The sequence below is a fragment of the Oncorhynchus mykiss genome, chromosome 11, assembly GCF_013265735.2.
Source record: "Oncorhynchus mykiss isolate Arlee chromosome 11, USDA_OmykA_1.1, whole genome shotgun sequence".
Lineage (NCBI taxonomy): Eukaryota > Metazoa > Chordata > Actinopteri > Salmoniformes > Salmonidae > Oncorhynchus > Oncorhynchus mykiss.
In genome coordinates, this window is record NC_048575.1 from 47354571 (window position 1) to 47372278 (window position 17708).

At 42.0% G+C, this 17708-nt stretch overlaps 1 protein-coding gene across 1 annotated transcript; it reads left to right on the top strand.

The window, feature by feature from the left end:
- Positions 1 to 674: 674 nt before the first annotated feature.
- On the top strand, positions 675 to 17039 carry LOC110535787 (riboflavin kinase). Its single transcript, XM_021621050.2, has 4 exons — positions 675 to 1194; positions 7454 to 7605; positions 12880 to 12982; positions 13100 to 17039. The coding sequence occupies exons 1-4, from the start codon at positions 1113 to 1115 to the stop codon at positions 13249 to 13251; spliced, it is 489 nt and encodes a 162-aa protein (XP_021476725.1). The 5' UTR covers positions 675 to 1112; the 3' UTR covers positions 13252 to 17039.
- Positions 17040 to 17708: the final 669 nt, after the last annotated feature.

Below are 17708 nucleotides of genomic sequence, written 5' to 3' on the forward strand. Positions count from 1 at the left end.
TAATGTTAGTGACTTAGCTATAATTTGTAACATGCTATACGTTTCGCAAATTCATAGCATATTGTATGTTTGGCAAATTAGTAGCATATTGTACATTTTGCGATTTGTAATGTATATTAATTAAGAACTGTAACAAACGAAGTTAGTGGTGGCCATTAATACATACCATATGAAACATAACATAAATGGAGTGTCTCAGATTTACATACAGTAGAATTGACATACTAAGGGCAGACATTTATTTAAGTACAGAGGGGAGGATGGCAGGAAGGGATAGAAGAGAGTAGGCTATTTTACAAGATTAAGGGTGAGACAAAGCCGCTTGAATAAGACTTTAAATGTGATAGGAAAGCATGATTATTGCCAGGAAACAGAGACCATGGAGCATGTATTGCTACAGTGTGGGTAGTATCACAGTGTACGAGAGACTGAAATCTAGTATGAGGGAGAAGGGGCTACAGGAAATGATTTTAACGAATATATTGAGTAGATATTAACACTTTTTTAAATAAAGGTATTTTGTTATGGCAACAGGGCTGGCAGGTAGGTTTTAGTTTCTCCCTGTCTCTGACTCACACTCCAGTACAGTAGGTGGCGGTAATGCACCAACACGTTGGACGCCCATTGCTGATAAATTCCAACGAACAAGAAGTACGTACAGAATAATACTAGATGCTCTGAGACCAGATTGCAGCAAACCACTGAGCATCGTCGACTTCATTCACATAGGTTAATTTAGAAAAACACTGAGCAGCGTCGACCTCAATTACAAATTGAAATAGGCCCACTTAGCTAGGTACTTGACCAAAGCATCTCAAACTAACGTTACCTAGCTAGTTTAGATAAATGAATTGTTCTGTAATTTTCGCCGGTCAATAAGCAATAAAATACGAACTGTGGTCCTTGTGGGAATAATCTCTTCCTGCGGTTGTCAGTGGTTCGCTAGCTAGTTGTCTTTCGTTTCGAGGTCATCCTCACCAGTGTGTGTCGAGTTAGCTAACGTTACAGCACGCTTTTTAGAGACTAGGCTTGATTAGGTAACTAACTACACAGCTCGTTAACAATTTAGCTAACGTTTGTTGAAAGTCGTCTCCAGTTGGAAAAGAGCAGACATGAAAAATCTTCCGTATTTCTGCCGGGGGGAAGTCGTTCGAGGATTCGGACGAGGAAGCAAAGAACTAGGAATTCTCACAGGTAATGTTAAACGTAGCTAACGGTATCATCTAGATATGTTTGTGTTAACGGTATGCTTCACCGGCATGTGGTTTGATAATTATGATTTGACTTCACTGCTTAGATAGCTAACGTTACTGCTGTTGGCAGCTAGTTAGAGATTATATAGGCCTTGTATCGCGCTAACACTTTAGCTAGCTAGTTAATTTAGTATTTTAGCTGGCTATCTTTGTTATGACTGAAAATAATTTAAAGGAAACAGTAAAACAAATCCATGCGCGAAACATAACTACAGCTATACAACGGGTGGATCTAATGCTGATTGGTTAAAAGCGCGTTCCAGCCGGTGTCTGTTCCACAAATGACCACTGGCTAAATCTATGACGTTAAAATGCCTATTTACTCTGTTCCATCTGACTGCGCAATCCACTGTCCTTTTATTTTTTAAATATTTATTTAATATAACATTTTAACTAGGTAAGTGTTTTAAGAACTACTACTTATTAACAATGACGCCTTCACCAGCCAAACCCAGACGACGCTGGGCAAATTGTGCGCCGCCCTGTGGACTCCCAATCACGGCCAGTTGTGATACAGCCTGGATTATCGACCCATGCAGGGAAGTTATAAACTTGGTCTCCACTATAGAAAGCACATCTAGACATTATCACATTTCTTTTAGACTAGCATTTAGTTTTCAACAGCGGCGATTTGTATCAACCTTACTGTCTGTCTGACATTTGCAACATTGTTTCAATATTCAAATTCGGTCTCCAACTGTCCCATTGTAATGAATGTGAATGGGGTCGGGACGAGCGAGTCAGGCTGCGTTTCAGTCAGTCGAAATCACGAATCAGTTCATTTTTATGGATCTATATACAAAATGTCCATTTTTTTTAAACAAAGTGCAGCTAGTTTGTATGATTTCCAGCTTCAGTTAGACGTTTATTGTGTTAGCCATGTTAGTTTAAGGTGGACAGATTTCTGAATTGAAAACCCGCGACATTTCCGGTTTGGTAGTCAATATATAATTAAAATATCCAATGTTATTATCTATGACATAAAAAAGGGGTCAAATTACGGTTTTATGTATTTAGTCTAACAGGCACACTGTGACAGACAGGGAGGACAACTATATTACAGAAACACTACAGACAAGACAGAACTGTCTGATCTGGACAGCCATTCAGTGGTCCTGCTAGAATAAGAGCAGAATAGAACATGAGCAAAATTGAAAAAACACACGAGTATGTGAAATACTTAATAAAGAAATAAGATGCTGATGAGATTGGTAACTACATAATATACTTATACCAACCTGATCTCTATTTCTCAGAAGAATGTATTTTCTTCAGGATTGCTCTGTCTTTGGCCAGCTTCTCCATGAACTCCTGGCAGGGGAGGTTGAAGTTTGTCTTCACAATAAGCATGGCCTTGATGGTAGGAACAGTGAACCTATTTCTTGCTGCTGTCCATATCATTCATTTGGGAGAACTCTCTCGACTGGTGCATTACTTCCAGGTAAGCACATGACAACAGACGCTAATCTAGCTAGGTTAGTGTGTGGGATGTCACTCGCTTTGAAGTGGGTAACCACCGTACTCCCTCTGACTAAGCGGTGTCTCGGATGTTTTCCATTCTTCAAGCGATTCCCCCCTTTAGGAACTCTTGTAGACCAGTAACCTCGTCACACAATGCATCCTCATTGATGGTCACATTGGGATATTTTTCCTGCAGTGTACCTTCTGGATCTCTTAACGCAGAGGTTGACTTTTTAAAAGGAGACAATGTAAATCTTTTAGATTATTTGTGTGCTTTCCCCATGCTTGCAAGTAGTTCACAGCCATAGTGAAGAATGATTGGGATGTTTTGAGAAAGCTCTCTTTAGACATGGCTCCATTTTCCTCTAGCTCTCTCAGAAGTCCTCTGACCAAAACTGTAATGAAGTTGTCGTCACGTCTTGCAGTCAACTTTGCCTCAAAGTTTCTCAGAATTGCAGCGGACTCCACAGCACAGCGGCCCTGGCCTTTAAGCATCTTGATCGTGTCACTGAATACGGTCAGGTTTCCATTGACAAAGGCCAGCCAAAGTTCAGTCAGTGGATCTTCGAACATTGTTCGCAGGACAACAGGGCATTTGTATTCAGAAATAAAAAACGATTTCAATGGCACATACATTTTCAGCACTCTTTCTAGAACAGGGAGTATGGACAGCCAGCGAACATTGCTGTGTCCTAAAATGTCATGGTACTCCTGGCCAAAAAAACTCACAAAAGTCCTTCAGTCTTTCTACTCTGATGATGAAAATATGAACATATCCAAATATCATTGAACAGGTACTCAACATAATATCCAAAGCTGTTCTGACTGTGATATGAATGTGGGCAGGACAACCTAAGCCACCTCCCACTGCAGAGCATTTTTAACTTTGGTATGGACATTGACCCTCCCCAGCCTATTCAGTCCTCCAAAGTTGGTATTTGTTGTCGGCAGAGAATGCCACGACTGTTTTCCGGGTTAAATTTTTGGATGACAGCCAGGACCTCAGCTGCAATCTCCTCTGCTGTTTCTCCTTTCAATTCAACAAAATCAAGCAGTTTTGTTTCCACAGTTGTGCTGCCATCATATCTTACAATATCTGACTACTATAGGCAGCAGCTTAACATGTCCATGATTGGCGCATCAATGGACAGGGACACAAATTCAACCTGGTCTAGGTCCTGTGTCACTGGTGTCACATTTTGTCCTAGCACATGTAAACTTTGGCTCATAAAGCTTTTGTGTCAGTTGTGTTGTGCAGTCCATAGATCTGTAAGTATGATTGTGTCGCATAGTGTGGTATGCAAAGACACCCTACTGCACAGCTAAACCATATTCTTATTGGGAAGGCTCTATCTTCTTGAAGAATGTGGTGACAGAGGGCATACTAGAAGAAAAAGAAACGCACACCTATTAAGACGAGGTGCTGGCTAGCGGAGTAGAAAACTTGAAAATAAAAGAGAGCCGAACACTCTAGGAGCTCAGATACAAAAATTTAATTACCAACGTTTCGACAGCCAAGCTGTCTTCATCAGGGTATAATCACAAACACTGCGGGATGACTCGTTTATATAGTGTCAAAAGACAAAGGTGTCTGTAATCATGGCCAAGAGTGGCCTAATATCATTGGTTAATAATCAAATATTAAAATGTCATACAAAGAACAGCATACAAACAACAAATGGATAGCATACGATCATAGATTAATTTGACTACACAAGTTTACAAACAATTACAATGGCAAAGTCACAATAATCACAAGAATGGCTTCAGATCAAAGTCTACGTTGAGACCGAAGGGCGCAAGGGTCTTTAAATTAAAGATCCAGGCAGCCTCTCGTTTTAACAATAAATTATCAAGGTCACCCCGTCTCCTAGGGAGGGTGACATGTTCGATGCCGATATAACGCAGAGACGAAATCGAGTGGCCTGCCTCCAAGAAGTGGGCCGCAACTGGATAAGTAAAGTTTTTACACTTAATGGCGCTACGATGCTCTGAGATACGTTCTTTTAATTTGCGCTTTGTTTTACCTACATAATTTTTACCACAAGGACAAGTTATAAGATAAATAACTGCCTTAGTGGAGCACGTAATAACACCTTTTATTGGGATCGATTTCCCTGTTTGTGGGTGTTTGAAGGATCTACATGTATAAGTGCCATTGCATTGAGCACAGCCATTACAGTTGTAATTTCCATCCAGTAGGGGCGCAAATAGACGTTGTTCAGGAATATCTTGGGGTGGTAAATCAGAGTTTACCAATTGGTCTCTGAGATTTCTGCCCGGCGAGAATACGACCAAGGGAAGGTCCGAAAACACATTACCGAGACTATCATCGGATTTTAGGATGTGCCAATGTTTGAACAATTCCCTTAATTTGTTCAGAGCACTTTGAATAGCGGGTAGTTAGAACTCAAGAATGTGTCTTTTTGCGAGACTGACCTTGAAAAAGGTAATGTTTTGTTTTGAATTTTCTCAATGGCAATATTAATCTGATCATTCTTGTAGCCCCTCTCCTTGAACTTTCTTTGCGTCTCAGCCAGAGGGAATACTAACACAGGCCCTCAGAGCCTTTATGCTTTTTCGTCTGCTGATGTTCTACCACTGCCGTTCTTCTCCGGCTGCCAATTGAAAGAGAGGAATTACAAAGGGTGCAGTGAACCATTCGATTGTCTTGACCTGAGTTTATAGATGGAAATTCTCTGTTTTTCATAAGAAAGAGTGCATTTCCGTTTCTTGGAAAGAGTCATTGTATCTCCTCTGTCTGCTCTTCACTCTCCTTTTGTCACTCTTCTTACTCAACTTTTTATTCTCCTCTTTTCTTCACTCGTCTACCTTCCTTTCCTTCTCTTCACCTTTCCACCTCACTCTTCTACACTCTCCTTGCTTCACTCTTTTTACTCCATTAATTTTTCCTTCTCCTTCCTCTCTAATCTGTATTAATAAATAGCATACTATTAGATAAAATACTTTGGTTAACAGATTCCCATTGCTTGCCTCATTTTTGTATTTTATCTGAAAAACATTGTTTGGAATGATAAATTGGCAGGCTCTGTAATCATACCTTTCCTCCTGTCTCCTTCACTCTTCTTCGTATATTTTCACATAATGCCAAACCATTAAAATTGTAATCTACAAAAATATTATCATAATTGTGCATTCATTTAATATAATCATATTTTAAAAATAGCCCGTCCACTGCATGTTTACATGTGAACGTTTTTTAACCTAGCTACCATAACAGTAGCTAGCTAACCAACTTAGTCTACATAGCTAACGTTAGCTAGCATAACCTTATAGAGCAGATCATCTATCTAGATAATAAATTGTGACATAACATCACTAGCTAGTATCTCAAACGATTGTAACGTACCTGGCTTGAAAAGACGTTGGTGGTGATGTTGTGGATTCACTTGATACTTGCTAGCTTCTGGCTGAGTTTTCCACAGCAGTTTTCTCTAAAACTATCGCGAGCAAGTAGTTAGTAGAAGAAGAGTGAATGAAGTTGCTATAGCGAGCAGCCCCCTCTGTTGGCCTAAACAAGCACAACGCGATTGAGACATCAACCCGTAGGCTCTGCTGCCCGGTCTTTCTTGCCAAGTAAAATATTTCACTTTGCGGTCTGTTTTTAACGCACAGTTAAAAACGGGGACATTTCCGGGGACAGGCCACCAAAAACGGGGACGTCTGGTCACCCTGTAGTTTGCTAGCTCTTCTAAACAACAGCGTCCTAACGAGAGAGCATTTTTTTTCTATGCCTGGCGAAATCGTGCCTCGTTGGTAAATGTCACTAGAAAACCGTTTTAACAAATGCAGCTACTACTGTAGTGTATAGCTAGCAAGCAAGTGATAAGAACGTTTCCAGACAATATGGCAATGGAAAAACAGACTGGACGACTGGGTCGCGTCTCTCAACCGACAGAACGAACGACCAGCCGGCTTGGGAAGCAACCCTAGATTTGTGTCGGCTATATATTGTGGAAGGATGACATTGTATGAATAAAATAACCAAAATGTAGCTTTTGATTACAATACGTCAATCATATTTGAATATGTTGCTAACCCGTATTATAAAAGGGATAATTCCCGAGAAGCCATCATGGCAAACGTGCCAATATATCCTCAACACCGGCTTCTGGGGCATTCACACTTAATGAACGAACTAGATAAGTTACCTTGCCTAGCCATGTTGTACTATTTTACTAGCTAGCTAGTGGATATGCCTGAAACATTTGACATGATGTTAAAGGTTCACTACATGACCAAGAGGATGAGGACACCTTCAAATTAGGGGATTCTGCTATTTCAGCTGCACCTGTTGTTGACAGGTGTATAAAATCTTGCACACCGCTGTGCAATCTCCATAGACAGACATTGGCAGTAGAATGGTCGTACTGAAGAGCTAAGTGACTTTGAACATGGCATCCTATTGAACGTTGCACCGTCATAGGATGCCACCTTTGCAACAAGTCAGTCAAATTTCTGCTCTGCTAGAGCTGCCTCAGTCAAAGTGCTGACGTAAGTGCTGTTAATGTGAAGTGGAAACGTCTAGGTGAAACAACGGCTAAGCTGCGAAGTGATAGCCACACAAGCTCACAGAACGGGACCGAAAATAATTTCACATCCCTCCTATGTACTTCACCATTTTGGCTCATGGTGTTACTGACTTTGTCTGAAGGACAAGTGGCTGAAAAAATTAATGTCAAGCCCTGTAATGTCATTTGAATGTCTCTTCTGATCAGCCAACTTCACAGACTCTGTGGTGGAGCTCCTGCCTGGCGACATCAGCACAGGAATCTACTATGGCTGGGCGTGCGTGGACAACGGAGACATCCACAAGATGGTGATGAGCATCGGCTGTAACCCTTACTACAACAACGCCAAGAAATCCATGGCAAGTCCAGCTCGCCCACCCATATAGGTTATAAAGGTATATAGGCCAATATAGTTGTGGCAAAATATATTGGCACCCCTGCACTTCTCAAATAATTCCCTATTTCTTCCAAAATAAGTCTGAAAAATGAATAAAAAAATAAATGTTGGTCTCCACACCTTTTTGGACTCTCAAAATTGCAGAACAAATTGTATTTTTTGAACTTAAGTTTAGAATATATATATATATTTGTATTTACAGTACCAGTCATGTTTGGACACAGGTACTCATGCAAGGGGTTTTATTTTACTATTTTCTACATTGTAGAGTAATAGTGAAGACACAAACTATGAAATAACACATATTGAATCATGTAGTAAGCGAACAAGTTTTAAGCAAATCAAAATATATTTGAGATTCTTCAAAGTAGCCACCCTTTACCTTGATAACAGCTTTGCAATCTCTTGGCATTCTCTGCCAACTTCACGAGAAAAGCTTTTCCAACAGTCTTGAAGGAGTTCCCACATGCTGATCACTTGTTAGCTGCTTTTCCTTCACTCTGCGGTCCAACTCATTCCTAACCATCTCATTTGGGTTGAGGTTGGGTGATTGTGGAGGCCAGGTCATCTGATGCAGTACTTTACCGCTCTCCTCCTTTGTCAAAAAGCCCTTACACAGCCTGGAAGTGTGTTTTGGTTCATTGTCCTATTGAAAAACAAATGATAGTCCCACTAAGCACAAACCAGATGGGATGGCGAATGGCTGCAGAATGCTGTGGTAGCCACGTAGGTTTATTGTGCCTTGAATTCGAAGTAAATCAGTATCACCATCAAAGCACCCCCATACCATCACATCCCCTCTTCCAGATAGCGACTCTAGCAATTCTAGAGTTTCCTCTGGGTCCTGTATGAAGATGCGACGCTACTAGCTAATATTGGCTTCTAACTAGTTAACCCAAGCCAGATAACCTTATACTAGCAAGTCAACTCCGTAAGCGGCAGAGACATTTGTATTGTGAGTACCGTGTGTCGAAGTAGTTTGGGGTGAGCTCTAAGTCTATTGGTTGACTTAGTGCCATACTGATAGGATTATGTTTGTCTATTGCTGTGTTCATTTTGTTGTAGTGTGTCTGATAATGGCTGAGGTTATTCTAAAGGTATTTGAATTGGGAATGAGTACACACCTACAGATCTTCATTATAAAGGGTTTAAACACTGTTTCCCAAGCTTGTTCAATGAACCATGAACAATTAATGAACAAGACACTAAATACTTACAGACGGACGGCAGGCAATTAACGTCAGTTATGAAAACTTAGGACACTAAAGAGGCCTTTCTACTGACTGGAAAAACACCAACAGAAAGATGACCAGGGTCCCTGCTCATCTGTGTGGCTGTATGGAGGCATGAGGACTGCAGATGTGGCCAGGGCAATACATTGCAATGTCCATACTATGAGACGCCTAAGACCGCGCTACAGGGAGACAGGACAGACAGCTGATCGTACTCGCAGTGGCAGACCACGTGTAACAACACCTGCACAGGATCGTACATCCGAACATCACACCTGCGAGACAGGTACAGGATGGCAACAACAACTGCCCGAGTTACACCAGGAACGCACAATCCCTCCATCAGTGATCAGACTGTCCACAATAGGCTGAGAGAGGCTGGACTGGGGGCTTGTAGGCCTGTTGTAAGGCAGGTCCTCACCAGACATCACCGGCAACAACGTCGCCTATAGGCACAAACCCACCGTCGCTGGACCAGACAGGACTGGCAAAATGGGCTTTTCACTGATGAATCACGGTTTTGTCTCACCAGGGGTGATGGTTGGATTCGCACTTCGTCAAAGGAATGAGCATTACACCGAGGCCTGTACTCTGGAGCGGGATCGATTTGTAGGTAGACGGTCCGTCAAGGTCTGGGGCGGATGAAAGTTCCCATCACCGTTGGCAGTGATGTGTAGACAGATATTTTTCAGTAGAGTGGCTGAGACTTGGGATCCTCCAGAGAGCATCCCTTCACTATATGCATGTCCCACGACCCTCGCGTGAGGATCTCCAATCCTATGGGGAAAATATCTAAATACTTCTGTTCTCTCCAGCCACTGACTCTCACCCCAGTTCCTCTGAGAAGTTGGAACTCAAGGATGGTCTAGTCTACTAAGTGACACACACCCCAGTCAGAGGTCCACCAACTGGTGCTCCCTCAGAAGTAACACTCCCAGGTCCTGCACCAGCGCCATGATGAGATGGTCGCATGGGTGTAGACAGAACCAATAGGCTGATAAAGGACAGGTTCTATGCATGTCCCGTAATGTAGAGCCCTGTGTCTGAAACTGTGGGAGATCAGTTGCCGAAATGGGTCGATGTCTAGCAACGTTCCATGGGATCTGATCTGAATAGACTTCTGTTCCCTGGCCCCTGACCAACAAGGTATAGGTAACCTGTTAGAGGTGACACTGACCACGTCACCCAGTATGGTCAGGTTTTCTCAAGAACTCTTCATAGACCACTGGTTTTCTGTCCAGGGTGCATTTTGACCAAGGAAGAGACTTTTGAAAGTAAACTCATTAGAGTTGTTGGGAATCAAGACGTCTCGAACCACACCCTATCACCCCTAAGAAGACCCTCAACCTGAGAGGTTCAACCGAACTCCTGAACGTGTTGGACTCTTGAGCGAGACAGACGGTTGGAGTTAGCATATCAAGTCTTTGGTGCACGCCTACAATTGTACAGGAAATGAAGCAAAGCTGCTCATTGACCTCTGCTTCGGTGTCTGCCACCAAGAGAAACCCAGCTGTGGGGTGGGAATAGCTGTTTTCTGTAATGCAAATGTCTTTAGTGTGTAGCATATTAATTGTATACATTTGTTGAGACCAGAGAGCGACTCTAGATACCGGCAATTCTAGTTCTCTAGGTCCTGTCTGAAGATTCAACACTACTAGCTAGCTAACCTTATACTAGCAAGTCGCCTCCGTAAGCGGCAGGTACATTGTGCCAAAGTAGTTTAGAGGGCGACCTTGGATAACTACCCAAAATACAGTGCATTCGGGAAGTATTTAGCCCCCTAGCCTTTTTCCACATTTTGTTACGTTACAGCCTTATTCTAAAGTAGATTTAAATACAATTCCTCATCTACACACAATACCCCATAATGACAGAGAAAAAACAGGTTTTTAGAAACTTTTGCACATTTAAAAATAAAAAAATATATATCTTACTCAGACCCTTTGCTATGAGACTTGAAATTGAGCTCCGGTGCATCCTGTTTCCATTGATCATCCTTGATGTTTCGACAACTTGGTTGGAGTCCACCTGTGGTAAATTCAATTGATTTGACATGATTTGGAAAGGCACACCTGTCTATATAACGGTCCCACAGTTCAGTGCATATCAGAATAAACCAAGCAATGAAGTCAAAGGAAATTTCTGTAGCGCTCTGAGACAGGATTGTGTCAAGGCACAGATCTGGAGATGGGAACCAAAAAATGTCTGCAGCGCCGATGGTCACTCTGACAGCGCTCCAGAGTTCCTCTGTTGAGATTGCAGAACCTTCCAGGAGGACAACCACCTCTGCAACACTCCACCATTCAGGCCTTTATGGTAGAGTAGCCAGGCGGAAGCAAGTCCTCAGTAAAAGGCACAGGACAGCTCGGTTGGAGTTTGCCAAAAGGCACCTAAAAAGGCACTGTCCTTGCGTGGCCCAGCCAGAGCCTTGACTTGAACCCGATCGAACATCGCTGGAGGAACCAGATTCACTGTGCAAAAACGCTACCCATCCAACCTGATAGCTTGAGAGGATCTGCAGAGAAGAATGGGAGAAACTCCTCAAATACAGATGTGCCAAGCTTGTCATACCCAAGAAGACTTGATGCTGTACTTGCTGGCGATGGTGATTCAACAAAGTACTGAGGAAAGAGTCGAAATACTTATGTAAATGTGATATTATTGTATTTTTAAATCAATTGTCATTATGGGGTATAATATTTACTACATTTTAAAATAAGACTAACATAACAAAATGTGGAAAAAGTCAAGGGGTTTGAATACTTTCTGAAGTCACTGTATAAGAAAATTCTAGGGTTTCCTCGGAGTCTCTTGTGAAGAAACGTCATCTGGCAAAGTTTGCTTTCCGTTGCCCACCACTGCACTAAATACCGACCACTCTAGCATTGGAACTCCCTCTCCAAAAGCGCACGCACTCAAGGCAAGCGCAAGGATTGTGCTTGTTCATCTAGTTCCGTTGAGGTAAGAAGCATAGGCCCTGCAATGTAGTAAGACTTAACTACCAGAGGTCTGAACTGTTAAAAAAAAAAAAAAAAAGGGTGTACCCTGTTTTAAAGGTTGCGACTGATTTGTTATTGACTGTGTGGTGAATGACGTCGGTTTTTAATTATATTTGATTGTCTTGGTGCCATACTGATTTTATGTTTAACTGCTATTGAATGTCTATTTATTGAGGTGTTGCTTGTCCATAGAATTGAGAAATTCTCAAATGAGAAATTTTGCTATGTGCATTTTGTTGTAGTGTGTCTAACAGATCATGTTATACTAACAGTATTTGAATACAGCTGCACCATTGAGAGCATCCTGACTGGTTGCATCACTGCCTGGTATGGCAACTGCGTACGGCCCAGTACATCACTGGGGCCAAGCTTCCTGCCATGCAGGAACTCCTTACAAGGCGGTGTCAGAGGAAGGCCCTAAAAATTGTCAAAGACTCCAGCCACCGTAGTCATAGACTGTTCTCTCTGCTACTGCACGGCAAGCGGTACCGGATCGCCAAGTCTAGGTCCAAGAGGCTTCTATCCCCAAGCCGTAAGACTCCTGAACATCTAATCAAATGGCTACCCAGACTATTTGCATTGCCCCCCCTCCCCTCTTTTACACTACTGCTACTCTGTTTATTAAAGTGACTATGCATAGTCACTTTAATAACTCTACCTACATGTACATATAATCTCAACTAACCGGTGTCCCCACACATTGACTCTGTACCGGTACCCCCCCTGTCTATAGTCTCGCTATTGTTTATTTTACTGCTGTTCTTTAATTACTTACTATTTCTTTTTTTTTTAAACAACATTGTTGGTTTACAGGCTTGTAAGTAAGCATTTCACCTATTGTAGTCGGCGCATGTGACTAATCCACTTTGATTTGAAATTTGGGATATTTCATTTTAGACCCTCGACCACTATCAACCAGACTTCACCCTGGTTTGGATAAGGTGTTACCTATGTTTGTGTCTTGTGGTTGATTGTTGACATTTTATTGATTGACGTGTATTACAGGAGACTCATGTGATCCACACGTTTAAAGAAGATTTCTATGGCCAGATCCTCAGTGTAGTCCTGGTGGGATACATCCGTCCAGAGAGGAGCTATGACTCACTTGGTAAGAGTGAGTACTGGTGTACACACACACACACATGCACGCTCCTCCATCCTTGTACACACACAGCCATCCTCAGACTTAAGGCCACACATTCTCACCCCTTCTCTGTGTTTGCAGATGCCCTTATAGCAGCGATCAACCATGACATTGAGGAGGCCAAAAGAAAGCTGGACCTCCCTGAACACCTCAAACTCAAAAAGGACAACTTCTTCATAGCCTCTGCCAGTTCGTCCATGACGTCGTCCAACAAGATCACGAAGGGCCACTGACCTCTAATCACACAACACATTCACTCTCGCATTGCTCATCACTCGGTAAAGTCGCTGTCGCAAGTATCCATCCAAATGTAATTTTTCACTAGGACTAGTGACCTGGCCGGCAGAGGCCTTGCTTGTATTTTAGTGTGGAGCAAACATGAACCACTGACGTTAAGGAGTGCCACGATTACTTCATCAAAAAGAGCCAAGTGATTTTTCCAAACACTGCTTTGGGTGTTTTCCATTGCAGTTTGAATGACTGGGTGGCTCTCCTGTCTGATATATAAAATATACTGCCAATATGTTACTTGACCAATTCTAGAGGTTTGAAAAAGTTTGGTGCCAAATGACATGATCCTGGTAATGTGCAACTCCAGGAATTGAATGTCTGTTGAGAGGAGCCCAGTACCACCAAATCCACTGCTAAAGGTGGCAGGTTGCCTAGTGGTTAGAGCGTTGGTCAAGTAACAAAGGTTGCTGGTTCAAATAACTGAGCACATGAGGTGAAAAATCTCTCGGTGCCCTTAAGCAAGGCACTTAACTCCCACTTGCTCCAGGGACGCAGTACTAATATGGCTGCCCCTGGTCAACACTGTTCCCTGCACCTATCCAGCATATGTGACAAAAAGTCCTTTTGAAATGAATGGTAATTTTGTATTGTTTAGAATTGTGGTTCAGTCTCATGGCTTTGCACTTAGTTTTTCCTCCTTTTAATTTCCAGGTGTATTCAAAATGTCTGCCTTGAAGCAGAGAAGTCCTCTATCTGGCATTTGGCTGAATAGTTGCATTATACACAGCACTGAATTCATCCGCATTATTTTATTTGAGAAACTGATGTTCTTATTTGACACAAACTGCATGGTTGGCTAAAAACATGCTTGAATGCAGCTTCCAGTTCTCTGATTTCCTTAATTTGTATAGTTCCTCATTGGTCAAATCCAGCATTCTCCCACCCCAGCAATGAGGGCCATTTTTATTTAACACTAAAGATTTGTCTGACATTTTTTAAATGGGTCCACATAACTGTATGTTGAAGTTTCCAGAATTTCGTTTTTACTAACTTAACCTTGTTTGGACCCTCATCCCACTGAGATAAGAGAAGAATGAAGCCTTGTTCACACTGCAGGCCTTAGTGCTCAAATCCGTTTTGGGAGTACGGACTGTCCAAACAGCAAGTTACAAGTGACCAATCAGATTTGTGTGTTCAGACCGCAGTCATTTGCTGACATGGCTACGCAAGTTGTTACTATGACAACGGGTGCGTGAGCAGTGGGGTAGGCTGATTTTGTTGGTGGTGCTCCTGCTTCCTGTCACTCAGAAGTTGTGTAGCAAGCTAAGGTGACACCCATGCCTGCCATGAACATTTCCCAGTCGCTTTGAATGTTCAAAATCAGTGCATGAACACTTTTTTTAAAAGCTCAAAGGATAAGATGACCCAACTTTCAAAACGAGTCCTTTTTGGCTAGCCCCAGCAGTCAACTAGCTAGCTCTTTAGCGTTCTAGCACATTTTACTAATTTGTTTGTAAACCAATAAGCTAGTTAGCTACATGTTCTTGTCAAAGTTGGCAAGCAACAAGACATACCAAATAAGTGTTAAAAATAATAATAATAAAAACGAGGGCAAGTACATCAGATTTGACCATTCAGACAAGTCGCATGGCCCGGAATCAGATTGGTAGTTGATTTCAAACCACCTATGAAGGTGGTTTGAAATGTGGCTTCAAATATCTGATTCCCTGTGCTTTTGGGCTGTTCAAACTTTAGAAAAAAAACTTTTCAAATATCTGATTCCCTGTGCTTTTGGGCTGTTCAAACTTTTAGAAAAAAAACTTTTCAAATATCTGATTCCCTGTGCTTTTGGGCTGTTCAAACTTTAGAAAAAAAAACTTTTCAAATCAGATATGCAAAAAACAAAATGGATTTGAGTCACTTCAAACTGCCATTATGAACAAGGCTCAAGTCCAAGGCTCTGATTCTCTGCAGATGGATGTGGTGGGCATGTGTGCGTTTTTCTTTGTCATTTCGTCAGAGGACAAAGTGGACAGTGTTGAGCATGCGTACGTAACGCTTTATAATAAGTTGTTCAAAATGAGTTGAGCTAATGTGATTTGAGATTTTAATGTACTTGAGAGACTGTTCCTCTGCCATACTCTTGGCAGAGGAAACAATATGGCTGGTGTTAATATATTCCCCCCATGTTCCTCTTCAGATTTTGAGCTTTGTTCCTTTAAAAAATACGTCATGACCTTTTTTATTATTGCAGGATACCTTAAATTCCCCTCCACCCATACCCAGAAAATGTACTGGGGTAAGCAATTGATATGCATAAGTAAATGGTATCCAACAATGGCGTATTGAAAGCTATGCAATGTGGGATGGGGATCGGTCTCTACCATTTTAAAAGGCCAGAGGGAAAGTTTTATCTTGGTTAATTTATGGTTGCTGTTTGGTTAGAGCACGGACTTGGCACCAGTTGTCGAGGGATTTCTGTGTTCCCCAGACCTATATGCCTGAGTGGTTAGCAGTACTATACCTTAGTACCACAGAAGGACACAGACCAACATATACATACGGTTTCTCAAACTTATACACAGCAGAATCTGTGTTAATGTAAACCCAGTGTGCTCACTGTCGGTCTTATCTGACTTCCCCTGTCATTAGCCTGTGCAGGGTTTCCCAAACTCGGTCCTGGGCCCCCCCCCTGGTACACTTATCATGCAATGCTAGTTATCTCCTCAGTAGTGTAGTCATGGGTGTCTCCTGGGAGGGGTAAGAAATGTGCTGAAGCCCACTCGAGAGCCTAGCATCCCCAAGAAATATTGTATTATTACAGGCAGCACTACACAATGACCGTGAAAAATTGTTGGTGCCACCACTGACTAGTTAAACCGACAATATACAGTAAGAGAACATGACTCGACAAGGGCCATTCTAATATTTCTCTGTTTACCCTAGCTCCAGTGTTCTGTTTTTTTAATGGTATTACTCTGAAGGCCAGGGTTGTGTTCATCAGGTCAGTAGCTGGTTTATTAATGTTTATCATCTGGTCAGACCCCTATTGAAATGTTTCCCCGTGATTTCAAGTTTTGTTAGGACTACAGCTGTCTGGGTGTGTTTGTCCTCTGTACCTAACTGTCAGATGTTCTATAAATCAGTGCAGCTAGAAGTGCTCATTAAACTGTCAAAACAACATGGCTTATATTTGATCAAGTACTAGGCACTAGTGTTGGATTAGGCAACTGTACTCCGAGGCATCTGTTCGTAATACTAGTAGGCTTGCTCTCCAGTTTGGCACCAAACCACAACCCTGAGCCAACATGTTTCCTTTGTTTAATATGAGATCATCTAGCTCAGTCGAGACCGTGCTCAGTAGAATCAGACCAATGCCATTAACCAGGGTCATCTGCTTCTTCTTTCACTTGTATTCTGCCTTTATAAAGAAACAAAGTGTAGAATGGCAGAATGGCCTGTTCCCAAAATGTGCTTTAGCTGGATAAGCCACATCCTTGTAAATAATTGATATGCTTTCCAAGAGTTTACCCAACCTCCAATACAATGTTATTTTCTAGTCCTTACAGCTGTGATTGCATACGTTTGACTGTTGTAAGAAATCATGGAGTTCTGTAGTTATTGAAGCATCATGTCATAGCTTTGGATTTTTGTTTTCTTTTCCCAGTTAACCATGGGTCTGTGTTCAGGGACCAGTAGTCGTACGTGTTGGGCTCGTTCACAATCCTTCTGTCCTGCTGCTGTATGGTCCTGCCTGACGTTGTACTCTTATTAAACATGTTCGAAGATGCATCTCTCGTAGGCTGCAGTGTAACTGTCAAAGATGATTCAACAATCATTTATTTACTGCTAGTACTCCTTTGCACAGGTGACGCTTTCAGTGGTGTAAAGTACTTACAGTGCCTTGCGAAAGTATTCGGCCCCCTTGAACTTTGCAACCTTTTGCCACATTTCAGGCTTCAAACAAAGATATAAAACTGTATTTTTTTGTGAAGAATCAACAACAAGTAAGACACAATCATGAAGTGGAACGACATTTATTGGATATTTCTAACTTTTTTAACAAATCAAAAACTGAAAAATTGGGCGTGCAAAATTATTCAGCCCCCTTAAGTTAATACTTTGTAGCGCCACCTTTTGCTGCGATTACAGCTGTAAGTCGCTTGGGGTATGTCTATCAGTTTTGCACATCGAGAGACTGACATTTTTTCCCATTCCTCCTTGCAAAACAGCTCGAGCTCAGTGAAGTTGGATGGAGAGCATTTGTGAACAGCAGTTTTCAGTTCTTTCCACAGATTCTCGATTGGATTCAGGTCTGGACTTTGACTTGGCCATTCTAACACCTGGATATGTTTATTTTTGAACCATTCCATTGTAGATGTTGCTTTATGTTTTGGATCATTGTCTTGTTGGAAGACAAATCTCCGTCCCAGTCTCAGGTCTGTTGCAGACTCCATCA